General features: G+C 42.4%; 1 protein-coding gene across 1 annotated transcript in view; it reads right to left on the reverse strand.

The window, feature by feature from the left end:
- Positions 1 to 19,107, reverse strand: part of SMCHD1 (structural maintenance of chromosomes flexible hinge domain containing 1) — a 1,156,633-nt gene that overhangs the window by 109,648 nt on the left and 1,027,878 nt on the right. Inside the window, 1 exon segment of the mRNA XM_029591083.1 lies at positions 2,894 to 2,964. Within this exon segment, the coding sequence (XP_029446943.1) occupies positions 2,894 to 2,964 (71 nt within the window).

Consider the following 19,107-nt stretch of genomic DNA (forward strand, 5'->3'; position numbering starts at 1 on the left):
CACATTGCTTCGCCTTCAGATTGACAGATACTATCACCCCAAGGTCCCTCTCCCAGTCTGTGCTCATTAAACCTTCACCCCCATCACATATAGCTCTTTTGAATCACTGCACCCCAGATGCATGACTCTGCTCTTCTTGACACTGAATCCTAGCTGCTGAGTCACGACCACTCTTCAAGTTTTCTTAAATCACTTTTCATTCTCTCTACTCCTTCAAGTGTGTCCACTCTGTTAAAGATCTTAGTGTCATCCGCAAACAGACAAACTTTACATTGTATCCCTTCCACAATGTTGCTCACAAAGATATTGAACAAAACTGGTCCCAAAACTTGAAGGAATAGAAAGAATGAGAAGCAATTTAAGAAAGCTTGAGGAGTGGTCAAAGGTTTGGTAGCTGGGATTCAATGTGAAGAAGTACAGTGTCATACCTTTGAGGTGCAGTAATCCAAATACGTGATGGGATGGGGTGAGAGAATGATGTGCACAAACCAGGAGAGATACCTCGGGATGGTAGTGTCTTGATGATCCAAAGGTAGTGAAGCAATGGGATAAGGTGAGAACTAAGGCCAGAGGGATGCTGGGCTGCATAGAGGCAGGCATAATCAGCCGGAAAAAGGAGATTATGATGCCCCTGTATAAACTATTGATGAAGTCTCATTTGAAGTACTGTGTTCAGTTCTGGAGACCATATCTCAAAAAGAACAGAAGCAAAATGGAAGCAGTTTAGAAAAAGGCAACCAAAATGGTGTGGGGTCTGCACTGGAAGTCTTATGAGATGAGATTGGAGGATCTAAATATGCATACCCTGGAGGAGAGATATGATACAAATTTTTAAATACCTGAAAGGCATTAATAATGCACAGGAATCAAACCTTTTCTGATGGAAAAGAAGCTAGAGAACTAGAGTTATGATTTGGCACTCTAAGAGGATAGCAAGGAACAATGCCAGGAAGCACTTCTTCATGGAACTGGTAGTGAAGACAAGAGTGGTAATGGAGTTCAAAATTGGTAATGGGATAAACACATAGGATCCCTAGTGGTTAGATGATAGAAATGAAAAAAATGGGATAACCTGTGGTAATTTAGTGTAACATTTCTCCATGGGGATAACCTGCACGAAACAGCAGTTAAAAACATTTTGCTGGTCAGATTGGATGGACCATTGGGTCTTCACTTGTCATCATTTACTATGTTACTATATTCTGGTCACCCATCCTTGAAAGATAACCAAATGTTAGAAAATATACAATGGTAGGCCATTAAGTTAATAAAGAGGCTGATTTAATAAAACAGTAGTAAAACACTGTGCACTAAAATTTAGCACACATGCTCAATGTCATAAACTACTAGTATATAAATACATCAGGAGTTAATATAAAAAAGCACGATAAAACAAAAGGTATGCTAAATTGAGAGTAAAAAGGTGCACCAAGCATAACACACCTTTTTGCGCTGGCCAAGTATACTAAAAAAAAAGTAGCAAAAGTATAGTAATTTTATGACTATAATTTCAGTGGTTAGAGGTGGAAGTTAAGTTTAACTTGTATCTCTTAACTATTGAATTAAAAGCATTGGAGGCTCTCTGGTCCAAGCTGCGACCTCCTACCTAGAAGGACTGTTCTGAACACTTCTCCCCAACTAATTATCTCCCCATCCACTCACTAAAACAGAGGGGTTCAGCTGAGGTCACTAACTTCAGATGAAATGGTAACACTTTGAAAATGGCCAGCAGAGAAGACAGGTGATGTCAGTCTACAGGATAGTCAAGTATGCCTGGGGTACAGTGAGGGAAGCCTACAGGAAGTAAGGTAGTTCAGAGATTAAGTGAGTATATGAGTCCCACAGCAGAATCCCTCTGGCTTGAGGGTGCAACCTTGGGTACCACAATGTTTGGTGCTGATTTTTAAACTGGAGATTTAACCCTGGGTCAGAGATAATAAAGTTAACTCACATTTCTGTGACTAGTATTAGTGTATGGTGCTGTGCCAGTATGGTCCCAAACCCAGGAAACACCTTTTGTGTAGGAACCCCCACAAAAAAGATGTGCTAAAATGGGAATAGAAAGGTATGCTACATTACATCAGCCTCAGAAAGAAATTGTTTTTCCTATACTGAACGATTTTCCAAACTGGGGCTATTTACATTTTTAAAAAAAGGACATTAAAGCAGGGATCTTGCAGACAATCATTTTACTGAAGCAGCTACAAACAAAATAAGGGAGCACAATGAAAGAATGAATGGTAATAGATTTCACCACCTTCAAAGGAAGGAATATTTTTATTCAAAGACTGGTGAAGTTATAGAACATTTTGGCAGTAATTATGGCTACAATATCAAATCAATTCAAAGGTAAACTGGACAAATTTTTAGAGGAAAAAGATTAGTAAATATGATAATATAGCTGCATGCTAGAACTAGTACTAATCCAATATTGTGAACCGATCAACAGTGTACTTGCTAGTACTTGTGATCTGGAATGGCCACTGTTGGAAACAGGATACTGGTCTTGACATGACCCACGAACTACTTTTATAAAACCGACAATATCTATGTTAACATTCACATGAACCTTTTGGAAACTCTGTTAAACATCGAAACTTTGTAAACCGTTGTGATGGCGAAACCGAACGACGGTATATAAAACTCGATAAATAAATAAATAAAATTGATGGGTCCTTGGTCTGACCTAGTATAGCAGTTCTTATGCTTTCTACCAGACTAATAAATAGAGATAAAGAAATGTTCGGCAATGAGATGAAGTTTGGACTCAATGGACTTTTGGTCTTATTTTAATACCTACGTACTCTTAACAATGTAAGAGGAATACCAAAACACGTAAGAGATCAATTTGTCCATTTTGAACACATGCTTGCCTTACCTAAGAATGACTTACCTCCTTTCTATAGTGATTAGCAGCATCCATATTATCCAAAATGATCGTGTCTCCTAAGAGCATCCCAAACACTAAAAGATACAAATTTCAGCAGTGATGAACATTTTTTTCCTTGGTAAAAATAAAAAAAATTATAATTGAGGCTATTTTATTTAAAATTTTACATCCTGAATCATATATTGAGAATGTCTAATTCCAAAAACTAGAATTGTCACTTTCAAAATCAAATTGTTTTAAATTAATCTATGGTCGAGAGCAGCATAAGGAAAATATACTAAAATCTTGTAGTCATTAAGTGCTTTCAATCAAATATTCAACTGTGGTATAACCTTCCTGAGCTCTACAACTACATATCAATTTGAAGATATCAGATATGGAAAAACATTTTGAAATTACCTTTTGTTTTGACAATAAAATTCAATGGTAATTTGCTAGAATTACATGTTATATTTTCTTTTGACAAAACTTTCATTATTCTTTATTAATGAGCATTTATTATCCCAAAGAGTCAGGCTTGGAGTCTTGGTGTTATTCTTGATGCCCTTTTTAAAAAAGGAAAATCATGAAGTGGCACTAGCAAGCTGCTGCAGAAACAGATGCCTAGCCTTCTCTCTCCTTACCCCCTAAAACAAACTTTTAAGAACATAAGAAATTGCCATACTGGGTCAGACCAAGGGTCCATCAAGCCCAGCATCCTGTTTCCAACAGTGGCTAATCCAGGCTACAAGTACCTGGCAAGTCCCCAAAAATTAAGTATATCCCATGCTACTCATGCTATTTACTAAGTCAACTTGATTAATAGCAGGTAATGGACTTTTCCTCCAAGAACATATCCAAACCTTTTTTAAACCCAGCTACACTAACTGCACTAACCACATCCTCTGGCAACAAATTCCAGAGTTTAATTGTGTGTTGAGTGAAAAATAATTTTCTCCGATTAGTTTAAAATGTGCTACATGCTAATTTCATGGAGTGCTCCCTAGTCCTTCTACTATCCGAAAGAGTAAATAACCGATTCACATTTACCTGTTCTAGACCTCTCATGATTTTAAAGACCTCTATCATATCCCCCCCCCCCCCCCAGCCATCTCTTCTCCTAGCTGAACAGCCCTAACCTCTTTATTCTTTCCTCATAGGGGAGCTGTTCCATCACCTTTATCATTTTGGTCGCCCAGCTTTGTATCTTCTCCATTGAAACTATATCTTTTTTTGAGATGCGGCAACCAGAATTGTACACAGTATTCAAGGTGCAGTCTCACCATGGAGTGATACAGAGGCATTATGACATTTTCCATTTTATTCACCATTCCCTTTCTAATAATTCCCAACATTCTGTTTGCTTTCTTGACTACCGCAGCACACTGAACTGATGATTTCAATGTGTTATCCACTAAGACGCCTAGATCTCTTTCCTGGGTGGTAGCTCCTAATATGGAACCTAACCGTGTAACTACAGCAAGGGTTATTTTTCCCTATATGCATCACCTTGCACTTGTCCACATTAAATTTCATCTGCCATTTGGATGCCTAGTCTTCTAGCCTCACAAGGTCCTCCTGCATTGTATCACAATCCGCTTATGATTTAATTTCTTTGAATAATTTTGTATCATCTGCAAATTTGATAACCTCACTCGTCATCTTGCTTTCCAGATCATTTATCAATATATTGAAAAGCACCGGTCCAAGTACAGATCTCTGAGGCACTCCACTGTTTACCCTTTTCCACTGAGAAAATTGTCCATTTAATCTTACTCTCTGTTTCCTGTCTTTTAACCAGTTTGTAATCCACGAAAGGACATCGCCACCTATCCCATGACTTTTTACTTTTCTTAGAAGGTTCTCATGAGGAACTTTGTCAAATTCCTTCTGAAAATCTCTTGAAGCTGATGACCCTTGGAGATGATTTAGGCCTGTTACATCCGAGCAATAATTTCTGCCAAGTCCAAAGCTGTGGTGTATTTTCTGCTGCTGTTGACTTGATTTGGGTACTGTTTACATTATTGTTTTAGATCTAGCTTAGTGTGCTTCCTAATAAGACAGAAGGGAGGAGATCTTTTTGTGGTATGGTGCAAATAAGTCTCACATGGAGGAGGTCCCGTCATAGTAGGGTTGGCTGTGAATTTTGTGTTTGTGCTTTCTATCACTGAAGACTAGAGATATGTAAACATAAGTTGCTGTTATATGACCTACAGCCTTTGGCTTACAGACGAGACGTAAGCTGAGCCAGCATTTTGCTTTGTGCACACCAAAGGGCCCTGCCATTTTGGTGACTAACTTTATTCTAATATGCAGGTTTGTTTGAAGAAAATGTAATTCACTTTGATGTGCCAAAAAGTGGACTATAAAAATCTAAATAAATAAATAAGACACTATAAGGCAACTTGAACACTCATACTTTGCACTGAGAATTGTGGGATTTTTCTTTTTTCTTCTTCTATCATTTCTATCATGTAATATGAAACATTTTGGAAGGGGGCAGCTATCTCAGGTGCCTTGCTGAGATTCAGAATTGAGTATACTCTCTTTGTCTGTCTTTTTCTCTTGATGAATGCCAAATCAAGTTACTTCTTGGTGTCAGCATAGTTCAGCAGATCTGTTCCATATCATTGGGAAGTGCGAGGCACAATGATCAGGAAATCCAGAGCAGGGGAAGCATCTGAAATGCAGCACGATGGGTGCTAGCCAGCCACCTGGTTAAAGAGTAAGCTACTGAGAATGGATATTGCCAAGCAGGGGCAGTTATATAATGGGGCAGGGTGAGACGGCGCTTCAGGCGGCAAGATTTTGAGATGGCATATTTGCTCCCTGAAACCTTCCTGCCACAGCTGCCTTACCCTTCAATCATATATTTTTAAACAACTGGATGCAAATCGTAGTAATGATATAACAATTCTAACAGAAAAAAACACATTATTCTAAATGCCAATGATGTGTCACGTATTAAAAACAACCCTCATTCGGGAGCCAAATGTTTGCAGTGAGTCGTGTTACATTCTATTCACTTAAATTAATATGGGATTTGTAACCCATTATAAAGTGAATTGCTCACCACCGAATGGGTATAATCATGGGGTTTGTTGCTATTGATTTTCTTTGATAAAAAGTGAACCTAGTTGGTTCTATTTTTTCTATTATTTTCTCAATATTTTCTTTTCTTTCAATAATGTTCACTATTTGTACACTTTCATTTGCATCTACTATATGCTTAACCGCTTTACAAAATATGTCCACAGAAAAAAAGTAACACTTATTGTAATGTGAAATGGCAGCGGCAACAAACTTCTGTGCCCTGCTCAGAAGACCCGACTGTTTGCTGTAGTTTGGACTTTAAACTGCTTGATCAACACCCTTCGATCAGGCAAACTCTTAGTCCTAGGGGAATTCTGCGCTACTGGAGAGCGCATAATTCCCCCCTGAACAAAAATTCTCATTTCTGCACAGAATTAGGAGCTGTCACCACCATGCCGTGAGCAGATCCCATTCCGTTCAAGGAGCTCCTGGTGTGCCACACAGCAGCGAAGAGGAAGGAGGCCCTGGCGAGCTGTGTCATGGTGAAGACGGAAGTGCATGTCCCGGCATGCCGCGAGTGGAACAGGCCACGGTGAAAATATGTGAAGTGGTTGTGTGAGAGACTGAGAGGGTGTGAGACAGAGGAAGTCTTTGTGAGGAGATTGTGAAGGAATGTGTCTGTGCGTTTGTGTGAGAGAGAGATTGGGAGCTGGTGTGCTTGAAAAAGGGAATGTGTGCGAGTGTGTTTGTGAGAGAAGGAGCCTGTGTGAAGAGATATATGTGTATGTGAGAGATAGGTAGCTTGTGTGAGGGTGTATGCATGAGAAAGAAAGGAAGCCTGAGGGTGTGTGTGTGTGTGTGTGCGCAAGAGAGAGAGTGAGGGAGCCGGTATGAGGGGTTACATATGTGCACAAGAGAGGGAGCCTGTGTGTGTGTGAGAAGAGAGAGAGAGGGAGCCTATGTGTAGGGGTGAATGTGTATGTGTGTGTGTGAGAGAGGGAGCCAATGTGCAGGGGTGTGTGAAAGAAAGAGAGAGATAGGTAGTCTGTATGAGGATGTATGCATGAGAATGAAAGGGAGCCTGTGTGGGGTGAGGGTGAGTGAGAGAGAGAGAGAGGAAGCCTGTATGAGGTGGTGCGTATGTGCATGAGAGAGAGGGAGCCTATGAGTGTGAGAGAGAGGGACAGAGGGAGTCTATGTGAGGGGCAGTAATTTCTTCTTCTCATTTAATTTTGGAAATGCAAGTATTTTTAAATGAATATTTGTTAACTAATGTAAACCGGTGCGATATATTCTCATGATACATCAGTATATAAAAATTAATAATAAATAAAATAAATAAATCCGAATCATGAATGACTGAAGATTAAAAATTTCAGCATGAAGTTGAGGTTATAAAGCATACCTTAGTGTGCTTATACCTATGCTATATGATGGTCATTTATATTCTTTGAGATAGCAAATGTTGCTTACCTATAACAGGTGTTCTCAAAGGACAGCAGGATGTTAGTCCTCACATATGGGTGACATCACAGGATAGAGCATAATCACAGAACACTTTTGTCAAAGTTTCTAGAACTTTGACTGGCACCTACTGGGCATTCCCAGCATGGCACTAACCCTGCAGCCAGCAGGGGTCCCCCTTCAGTCTTGTTTAACAAGCTACAGGAAGTGCCGAAAAATAAAATAAGAAACGTAACTAACCCAACACCGCGGGCGGGTTTCGTAAGGACTAACATCCTGCTGTCCTGTGAGTACACCTGTTACAGGTAAGCAACATTTGCTTTTTCACAGGACAAGCAGGATGGTAGTCCTCACATATGGGAGAGTACCGAGCTGAGGATGTCCGAGTATGCACCAAATGTACCCAAGACGTGCAACAGGCACAACAACAGGGGTGGCATTTGGCCGAGGGCATCCTGAACCCTAACGGGCAGGCGGAAGGGTGTTGGTATGTCAAGTTGTGAATAGGTTACGCAGGACAGATTGGCCGAAGATGGAGTCTTGTCTTCCGGCTTTGTCCAAGCAATAGTAGGCTGTAAAAGTATGGAGAGAACTCCAGGTGGCAGCCCTGCAAATTTCAGGATGCGGCACCGAACGTACGTGTGCTATTGAAGTCATCACGGCCCTCACAGAGTGTGCTTTAACACGGTCTTGAAGTGGAATGCCTGCTTTCTGATAGCAAAAGGATATGCAGTCCGCTAACCAGGAGGCTGCCCCAATTTGGTGGAATGGAAAGAGACAAACAATTGAGTGCTTTTCCTGTGGGCAGCTGTAGGGTCTAGGTAGAACGCTAGAGCCCGTTTACAGTCAAGGGTATGCAGAGCCTGCTCTCCTGGATTGGAATGGGGCCTGGGAAAAAAGTTAGGCAGTATAATGGATTGATTGAGATGAAACTCTGACCGGGCAGTGCTCCGCACCGGTCTTGCAGAAGTTTAGTGTAAGGCGGATAGGTAACTAAGGCCTGTAACTCACTAACTCTGCGAGCTGAAGTGATTGCCAAAAGGAAAATCTCTTTCCATGTGAGATAGCGAAGTTCACAGGAATGGAGAGACTCGAAAGGTGGTTTCATGAGCCTTCCTAAAACAAGGTTGAGGTCCCAAGAAGGGAGCGGAGGATGCAATGGAGGCTTGAGGTGAAGCAAGCCCTTCAGAAAACGTGTTACAAGGGGTTGTACTGATATAGGAACATCCCCAACACCTTTATGGAAGGCGGCTACTGCACTAACATGCATTCTGATGGAGGAAGTTTTTAGACCTGACTCCGACAAGTGCCAGAGATAGTCAAGAAACTTCGTGATTGGACAGGTAAAGGGGTCAAGGGATTGAGAAGAGCACCATGACTGAAACCTGTTCCATTTGTAAGAATAAGATTTTCTCATGGAAGACTTCCGTGAAGCAATCAGGACACGGGAAACTGATTCAGAAAGATTAAGTGGCTGAAGGATTAACCTTTCAACATCCATGCCGTCAGGGACAAGGCTTGCAGATTGAGGAGGCATAATCAGAAGCGGGTCCTTCCCCAAGGGAATGTGCCTGCGAATGGAGAGATCCTGAAGTATTGGAAACCACACTTGGCGAGGCCAGTGAGGTGCTATCAGGATCATGGTTCCCTTATCCTGACGTAACTTCACGAGAGTCTCCGAGAGAAGTGGAAGTGGAGGGAAGGCATATAATAGACCTGTCGCCACGAGAGGGAGAACACATCTCTGGGTTGTGAGTGTTGGCTGCGAATGAGAGAGAAAAAGTTCTGTACTTTGCGGTTTTGACATGTTGCAAAGAGATCTATATGAAGGTAACCCCATTTTTGGAAGATCGAGTCCACCACTACGGGGTTTAGAGACCACTCGTGCGGTTGAAAGGTGCGACTTAGCTTGTCTGCCAACACATTGTCCACTCCCAGCAAGTAGGTGGCCCTGAGGTACATCGAGTGGAGAGGGCCTCTGCCCATATCTGCGCAGCTTCCTGACACAGAAGGTAGGAGCCCATCCCTCCCTGTTTGTTGAAGTACCACATGGCCACCTGGTTGTCCATCTGAATCAGGATGACTTGGACAGGCGATCCTGAAATACCCTGAGAGCGTATCTGATTGCTTGAAGCTCCAGGAAATTGATTTGGTGTTTGGCTTCCTTTGGAGACCAATTTCCTTGTGTCTGCAGATTGGCCACATGGGTTCCCCAGCCGAGATTGGAAGCATTGGTGGTGAGAATTATTTGAGGGTCTGGAGCCTGGAAGGGCAAGCCTTTGAGGAAATTGATCTGATTTTTCCACCAGGCGCGAGACTGACGGAGTGAGTCGGTGACGTGGATAATGGTCAACAGGCGCTGAATACATTGAGTCCATTGTGACCTTAGAGTCCACTGCATGACTCTCATGGCTAGGCGGGCCATTGGGGTGACCTGAACTGAGGAAGCCATGTGTCCCAGTAGGATGAGAAAATGGCGTGCAGTCGTGTAGCGCTGAGACTGCAGCTGGTGTGCAAGAGAGACGAGAGTGAGAGCTCATTGTCGGGGTAGAAAAGCTTTTGCTTGCAAGGTGTCCAAGTCTGCCCCTATGAATGATAAGGTTTGAGATGGGACTAAGAAGGATGTGTCGCAGTTGATGTGAAATCCTAGCGAAATCAGGATATGTAAGGTAAGATGCAGGGACGACAGAGCAGTTTGCTGAGTGGAAGCCCTGATCAACCAATCGTCTAGATAGGGGTAGACATGAACACCTTGAGTCCTGAGGAAGGCTGCAACTACTACGAGACATTTCGTGAAGATTCGTGGTGCAGACGCGAGGCCGAATGGAAGCACTCAGTACTGATATTGCTTGGGCCTACCAGAAATCTCAGGTATTTGCGATGAGATGGAGTTATCGCAATATGAGTGTATGCGTCCTGGAGGTCTAGAGAGCAGAGCCAGTCTCCTTTTTGCAGAAGAGGAAGGAGGGAACCCAAGGTTACCATCTTGAACTTTTCTTGTTGGAGGGATTTGTTGAGGGCAAGTAGGTCCAGAATTGGACGAACGCCGCCTGATTTTTTGGGGATTAGAAAGTACCAGGAATAGAATCCTAGGCATCATTGGGAAGAGGGTTCTTGTTCTATTGCCCTGGACTGGAAGAGGAGGGAGACCTCCTGTTCCAGAAGTGATGAGTGGTGGGATGTTCCCCACGTCAGCCGAGGTGGGGAATCTGGTGGGATGGAGAGAAAATTCAGGTGATAACCATGAGAGATTATAGCGAGGACCCATTGGTCTGAGGTGAATGTGTGTCACTTGTTGTTGAAATGGCACAATCGACCTCCCACTGGTATGTGACGCAGTGGAAGCTGACTGCTGCTCTCTATGCAGGGGTCAAAAACCGGAAGCAAGGCCTGGCTGAGGAGCTGCTTGTGGCTTTTGTTTTCGTGTCTGACGAGATTGGGCCTTATGGAAAGGTCTCGTGGAACGAGTCCTAGACGGTGGTGGATAGGACTTCTTTGGATGGAAGAATGCCTTTTTAGTATCCTTCTTGTTTGAAGGCATAATCAGAAGGCATCAGAGAGAGCTGTCTCAGGGTCTCATGATGGTCCTTGAGTTCCGCCACCGTTCGTTGAATCTGTTCACCGAACAGATTGTCCCCCATACAGGGCAGGTCAGACAATCTATCCTGTACTTAAGGGCGAAGGTCCGAGGACTTGAACCAGACCCATCTTCTCGCCGAGATAGCAACTGCAGATAACCTGGTAGCAGTGTCAAAGATATCGTAAGATGATCTTATCTCATGCTTGCCCACCTCAAACCCTTTGTTTACAAGGGTTTGAAGCTGTTCCTGGAATTGCTGCAGCAGAGACTCTGCAAAGTGCTGTACCTGCTTGAATAAGACCTTATTGTACTGGATCATATACAACTGGTAATAGGCAATCCGAGAGATGAGCATTGAGCCCTGGAAGACCCGGCGTCCAATGGCATCTAGAAATTTTTGCTCCTTGCCTGGGGAGAAAGGAAGTATGAGGTTTTGCTCTCTTTGCTCTCTTTTGGGCAGATTCCATGACAACAGAGTGGTGATCCAATTTGAGATTTTTGAAAACCTGGGGCTGTCTGTACCAAATAAGTGGTGTCAGCCTTCCTGTTGATTGTAGCAACAGAGCCAGGGTGTTCCCAGTTCTTTTTGAGGAGATCCAGAAGAACTTGGTGAATGGAAATGGAGGTTATTTCCTTGGGAGCATCCAGGAATTGCAACAACTCCATCATTTGGTGCCTGTCATCGTGCTTGGTCTGTAATTGTAAGGGAACCAATTCAGACATCTCCTTCACAAAGTTTATGAAGGAAAGGTCCTCTGGAGGAGAACGCTTTCTGCTTTCAGAAGGAGAAGGTGGTGAAGGCAAGTCATCGGTGTCTGGTGAAGAATCATCTGTCCAGGTATCGTAGGGATCGGCATCTGCCCCTCTAGGAGCCTTAGGGGGATGGGACGGTGGGATCCCTGAAGGTCCTGGTCTAGGTTCCGAAGGAATCGAAGGAATAATTGGAGGTACCGATGAAGGCATCAAGGGCATCGATGAATGGATCGGTGGTACCGACGGATGTATCGGCATCGATGGCTGAGGCATCGGTAGGACTCCTGATGGAGGGATGCGGAATGGTGTTTCTCCTCCTGGTGACAAGGTAAGTGGAGAGGGCACCAGAGCCATCGGTGACCCGGGATCCGTCGGTGGAAAAGTGACGATAAGCGCTTCCATCTTCAAAAGCAGCAGTGCCAACGCTGCCGGAATCAGGTTAGCGGTCGGTTCCATGATTGGTACCGGTGTCGGTGCCGGAGGAACTTGGAGTCAATGCATCGCCTTGTCGATGGCCTCCTGAACCAGCCGGTCCAGGTCTTCTTGGAGACCTGGAGCAAGCAGCCCTGGCTCCGGAACAGAAGAAGGAGGCAGAGGCATAGCCAGAGGGACCACCGTTAAAGGCGGAGTGGCGGCTCCCAATCCCCTTTCAGGTTAGGGTTGCCTTGGTGACTCGGTCGCCGAAAAGGTCGGTGCCTTTTCTGGACGGGGTTTCTTCGACGGCTCAGATGATGGCGAGGTCGATGATTTTGCTCCCTCAATGGTCCGAGGCTTTTGATGTCGATGTCACTCCCTACAATCCCCTCGGTCTTGAGGGGGAGAAGAGGGAGCTAAAGGCTGAGAAGTCGTCGAGGCCGGACGATCACTGGCCGGTGGTCGATACTGGCGCGAAGTTAACGGTGCCGGTTCTGACGACGTCGATGCAATGGTCGGTGTCGAGGTTTGAGCATGGAAGAGAAGTTCCATCTTCTCCATTCTGGCCTTGCGACCTTTGGGTGTCTTTAGGGCATATTTGGTGCAGGTCAGGACATTGTGCTCACATCCGAGAAACATTACACAGACTTTATGAGGGTCTGTGATGGACATGGTACGATTGCAGTCCGGGCACAGACGGAACCCCGATGCCATGGCCTTTGAAAAATTTAGCCACGGTATGGTCGACGGCCAGTAGGCCGTGAGGGCCAAACTCGACGGGAATCGACCGAAAACGGGTAAAAACTTACCGGAGTACCGTGGAGTCAAAACTTTGAAAGAGGGACCCCTGTGGGGTATGAAACTTTTTAGTAATTCCGTAAGGAAAATTCTTGTCAGGAATCTCTGTAGAGCTCCTTAACCGCGTGGCTACTGCAGCGCGGAAAAAAGAAGACTGAAGGGGGCCCCTGCTGGCTGCAGGGTTAGTGTCATGTTGGGCATGCCCAGTAGGTGTCAGTCAAAGTTCTAGAAACTTTGACAAAAGTGTTCCGTGATTAGGCTCCATCCTGTGATGTCACCCATATGTGGGGACTACCATCCTGCTTGTCCTGTGAGATATATATATATATATATATATATATATATATATATATGTAAGTGAAATCATTATTGGTGTTTGTTTGTGTTATTCTTACACTTTGGGTTTCATACCGTGTTTCCCCGAAAATAAGACAGTGTCTTATATTAATTTTTGCTACCAAAGATGCACTAGACCTTATTTTCAGGGGATGTCTTATTTTTGCATGAAGAAGAATTCACATATATTGTTGAACCAAAAAATGAACATTTATTATATTCTGAATAGTTGTCTGGTTATGCTGGTTTGTGATGACAACTAACTGTGAATCCTGCAGGGTAAAAAAAATCACAGCTGCATGCTCTGGTGTTCTGTGCGACGGGCATGCTCCCAAATAAAAACTTTGCTAGGTCTTACTTTCGGGGGAGGTCTTATATCTAGCAATTCAGCAAAATCTCTACTAGGTCTTATTTTCGGGGGATGTCTTATTTTCGGGGAAACAGGGTAGTATTGAGACTGGGAGACTGGGCATCCAAATAATAGATGACATTAATATGGACAAGTGCAAACTGATGCATGTAGGGAAGAGCAACCCAAATTATAGCTACACAATGCAAGGTTCCACTTTGGGAGTCACCACCCAGGAAAAGGATCTAGGCTTCATACTGGATAATATATGCTGAAATCCTCTGCTCAGTGTGTGGAAGTGGGCAAGAAAGCAAATATAATGCTAGAAATTATTAGGAAAGTAATGGAGAATAAAATAGAGAATATCACAATGCCTCTCTATCGCTCTATGGTGTGACCGCATCTTGAATATCAGATGCACTTTGCTCACCACATCTTAAAAAAGACATAGCAGTACAGTATAGAGAAGGACGACCAAAATGATAAAGGAGATGGAACAATTCCTCTGAGGAAAAGCTAAAAAAGTTAGGGCTCTTCAGTTTGGAGAAGAGATGGCTGAGGGGAGATTTGATAGAGGTCTATAAAATAATGAGTAGAAGGGAATGAATACATGTGAATTGGTTGTTTACTCTTTCAAAAAGTACAAACACTAAGGGACATTCAATCAAGTTACTAGGTGACACATTTAAGACAAATAGGAAAAAATATTTGTTTTTAATTCTATGAATAATTATACTCGAATTTGTTGCGGGAGAATGTGGTGAAAGCTGTTAGTGTAACTGGGTTTAAAAAAGGTTTAGCCAAGTTCCTGGAAGAAAAGTCCATAAATCATTACTAAGGTAGACTTGAGGAAATCTACTGCTTATCCTTGGGATAGGCAGCATGTAATCTATTGACCTTTTGGAATAGAGACCTTGGGGTGATAATGTCTAACAATCTGAAGTCGGCAAAACAATGTGACAAGGCAATAGCTAAAGCCAGAAGAATGCTGGGCTGCATAGAGAGAGGAATATCTAGTAAGAGAAAGGAAGTGGTGAGGCCTCACCTGGAGTACTGTGTTCAGTTCTGGAGACCATATCTCCAAAGGGACAGAGACAGGATGGACACGGTCCAAAGAAGGGCTACCAAAAAGATGGATAGTCTTCATAAAATGACTTATGAGGAGAGATTGAAGAACCTAAATATGTATACCCTGGAGGAGAGGAGGAGCAGGGGTGATATGATACAGATTTTCAGATACTTGAAAGGTTTTAATGATCCATGGTCAACAACAAACCTTTTCCGTTGGAAAACAATCAGTAGAACTAGGGGGTCACAATTTGAACCTCCAGGGAGGAAGACTCAGAACCAATGTCAGGAAGTATTTTTTCACGGAGAGGGTGGTGGATGCCTGGAATGCCCTTCCAGAGGAAGTGGTGAAGACTAAAACTGTGAAGGATTTCAAAGGGGCATGGGATAACATTGTGGATCCATAAAGGCTAGAGGATGGGAAAAGAGCCATGGGGATGGCTTGCTGGAAAGTTGGCTACTACCTGGTGATTACTACCCTTACTCAATAAGCCTTCACATGGTTAATGCAACTCCAACAATCCTCTCTGCTTCAGCAGCAAGGGGAAATGTGGAAAAGAGGATTTTCATTCAGACAACAATCAACAAGGACTGAACTACACAGTCTGGGTAAACAAATAAGCATGGGGGTAAGCTTGCTTATTGCGGCAGTTACTACCCTAAACCAGTTAAGCCAGATACTTCACTTTGAATGTATATACAGCATTGCTCTCTGCTTCAACAGGGGGAAATGTGGAAAGGAGGATTTATATTCAGACAACATCCAACAAGGCACTGATCTGTGCAGTCTTGGTAAACAAGCATCGGGGTAACTTGCTTGATGTGTGGTTACTACCCTTAACCATTAAGCCTTATGGCTTCACCTTTGATGCAACTCAAACATTACTCTCTGCATCAATAGCAGGGGATGGCAGGAAATTCAAATCAAACAGTTACCAACAAGGGCCCTGAACTTGGTGGTCGGTGAAACAGATAAATATGGGAAAATAAGTGTGTGAGCTTGCTGGGCAGACTGAATGGGCCGTTTGGTCTTTTTCTGCCATCATTTCTATGTTTCTATGGATTGCCCACTGTTTAAAATAGTGGGCAATCCCTCCCTCTGGAACACCCTACCCACAGAACTCCGATTAGAACCGTGTCTGCACAAATTCAAAAAAGGAATTAAGACCTGGCTTTTCAAATTGGCTTACCCAGACTCGGACCAAACTTAGCTTGTGCCCTAAATCTTGTACTCTTCTGCAACGTTGTTCATTGTTTAATGTATAATTTCCCTGCTCTCCTCTAGTCCCCTTAGTTTATACCCTGCATCTTTTGGCTCTTATTTTTTCTCTTCTCCTTCCTTTCCCCTCCTTTTCCCATTGTAATGTCTCTCCACCCTGATTGTATAACTTTTGCCTGCGATCTCCTAGCTCCCCCAGAGTGTACAGTCTGTAAAGTTGTTTTTATTGTACATATAATATGGTTTTATATTGTTTGATATAATAAGGTTATTCACTGCCTGTACCTCTCCCCGGTACTGTTCCTATATTTGCTTCCTTCTTACTGCTTTCCTTCTCTGCTGCCGCCCCTTCTCCTCTCTTCTCGGCTGCTTCAACTCCCCCCTCCCTGTTTATTGTATTTTCCATCCTTTTCAGTTATATTGTAAACCGGCTTGATGTTCCCATGAATGTCGGTATAAAAAAGTTAATAAATAAAATAGGATACTGGGCTGGATGGATTTTTGGTCTGATCCAGTATGACACATCTTATGTTCTGATATTTCAATAGTAGGACCTATTTTGCCTGATATAAAGACTTTTACCTGATAAAAAAAAGCATTTAAGAAAGAAATAAAAGCCTGGTTACTCTGGCAGGCTTTTAAAGATTATTTAAAACCAGTACGTAGCAAGAAATGACTTCTAATTAATATGCTTCCTGATGGCAAATTTGTATTGCTGTCATGATGTTTTTTTATGTTTATTGCATTTTATTATATTTTATTTATGTTTTAATTGTAAACTGCCTTGATTTATACTTGGATGGTATATAAGTAATTTTAAAATAACTAAATAATGTTATGTTTTAACCACATTGCTAACAGAGTTGTTCTGGCTCCCTATTATCTCCCAAGTCCAGTGCAAGCTTTCAATTATAACTTTTTCAGCCCTGAGAAGAATTGCCTATCTTATCTTAAGGAGCACTTGACATGGTAACTACCTCTTCCCTGAGATTTATGCAAGAAAGACACCTTTGTATCCCCCTCTCTAAAAGCAATGAAATGGTCAGGGTCTAGGAAATAGACACTCTCAGGTGTGGTCCCCTCTCCCCTAGAATAACTTGCCAAGAACTATTCACTTACAGAATGATTATTGGTCTTTTAGATGACAATCAAAAATATGGTTATTCCCCTGTAGCTTTATCTCTTATCTCTATGGGCTGGAGAAGTTTCATATGGCTTGATCCCCTATCTTAGTTATTTATTGATTTTTAGGATTTCTTTTTGTTCTAATGGAAATGGTTTGGGACCAGATTGTCTGGAACCATATGTTTTATTACTCACTGTTTGACACTTTTCTTACTACTTTCGGTAATTCATCTTGCTCATTTAGTATCATATATATTGCTTTATGTTTAATGGTATTTTATTTTGCTCTTAGGTGTTGCTTATTATGTATATTTATTTATTTATTTATTTTTATTTATTTATTAACTTTTATTTACCGACATTCGTGCAGCACATCATGCCGGTTTACAAAGAACTCAGATGGGCGATACAATAAAACATTAAAACAAAACGATGTATGAAGAATAAAATAAAGTAAAACCATAACAATGTAACCTTGGAACAACATACTATTTCTTACAAAAGTACACATTAGCCGATCATGATCAAAAAATAAATTAAATTAAGCCGTAGGGGGAATGTTGTTTCTTCTAGGGTATCCATGGGAGGGGCGGGGGGAAACTTAGGATGGGGTGGGGGAAATTCGAACAGAGGGGGGTGGGGAGAAATTAAGTTTGGTTTGTGTCGGGATAGGCCTGTCGGAATAGCCATGTTTTGACTCCTTTCTTGAAAATTTGCAGGGACGTCTCTTGGCGTAGGAGGGTGGGGAGGGAGTTCCAGAGGGTGGGGGCAGCGATGGAGAAGGCTCTCTCTCTGGTGTGAGTAGAATGTGCTGCCTTTAGGGATGGGGTGTGTAGAGTACCTGCATGGGTTGTTCTTGTGAGTAGGTCGGATGACCAGTAATGAGGCATTTCGTCGAGCCAGGTGTGATTATGTTTGTGTAGGGAATTGTGAAGGATGGTGAGGGTTTTGTATTGTGAGCGGAAGGAGATGGGCAACCAATGTAGGTCTTTTAGTATGGGGGTGATGTGTTCCCTTTTTTGTGTGCCTGTTATGATTCTAGCCATGGAGTTTTGCAGAATTTGGAGGGGTTTGATAGTCGTGGCGGGGAGTCCTAGTAATAGGGAATTTATAATGCTATTTGTTTTGTGTTTTACTTTGTTTACCAAGTATTCCATATATTGTTTTATTTATAATATGTCTATTTGTTTTATGACCTCCTGTTGGAGCTGTACTTCGAGCAGCCTATTTAGGATAGAAAGGTAGTATATAAATCTATAAATACACAGAACATTTTATAGCTTAAGAAAGTGATTCTCACCCAGTCCTCAGGCCTACACATAGCCAGTCTGATGTTCAGGATATCCACAGTGAACATGCATGAGATAAATTTTCACACACTACCTTCATTGTATGCAAATATATCTCCTGCATATTACCTGTGGATATCCCTGAAACCCAACTGATTGGGATGAGAATCATTGCCTTAAACAGTTGAAAATTACCATATATACTAATAAGAAAGTCAAAGTGCATCCACGAGTAGAGGAGGGGAAAATATACATTCAAAACTGGAATTTCTTGGTGCAGGTTTCCTCCACAGGTTTGTGTAATTTAGCATGTCAAGAAAATTAGTTTTTCAAACAAGCTCCAATACTCACAATTTTCCTTTTCACAAAAGCAAGTGTACTCTAGAGTCAAACAAGTGGCACATATAGTAGAAAACTATTAGTACATCATGTGAAATTTGAGTATTGAGATTATCAACGGAACCAGATACCGCAGTCTTAAAAATCAACAATGCTACATGCTTGTTCAAACTGAACCAAATTTGAGCAATGTTTACCCCCCTTTGGCTAAGAATATTGGATACTCTCATTCCTATAATCTTAGATCTCACTGAAAATTGTGGGGTCTACAAGTTACACCTAGTAGGTAATTCAGAAATGGTCTTCCATATCTTTAGGTCCACAGTGGTCTGTCAGAAGGGAAAGTATAAAAATAATGTATTTCCTCTTTAAAAGGACTAGTATCTCCTGCTTGTGCACAGTGCCATGTTTAATAGCACTATTCAAAACACTTCGGTATAGCCGACTCTTGGATATGCTGTATGCAAAAGC

This window comes from Rhinatrema bivittatum, chromosome 2, assembly GCF_901001135.1.
Source record: "Rhinatrema bivittatum chromosome 2, aRhiBiv1.1, whole genome shotgun sequence".
NCBI classification, from domain to species: Eukaryota; Metazoa; Chordata; class Amphibia; order Gymnophiona; family Rhinatrematidae; genus Rhinatrema; species Rhinatrema bivittatum.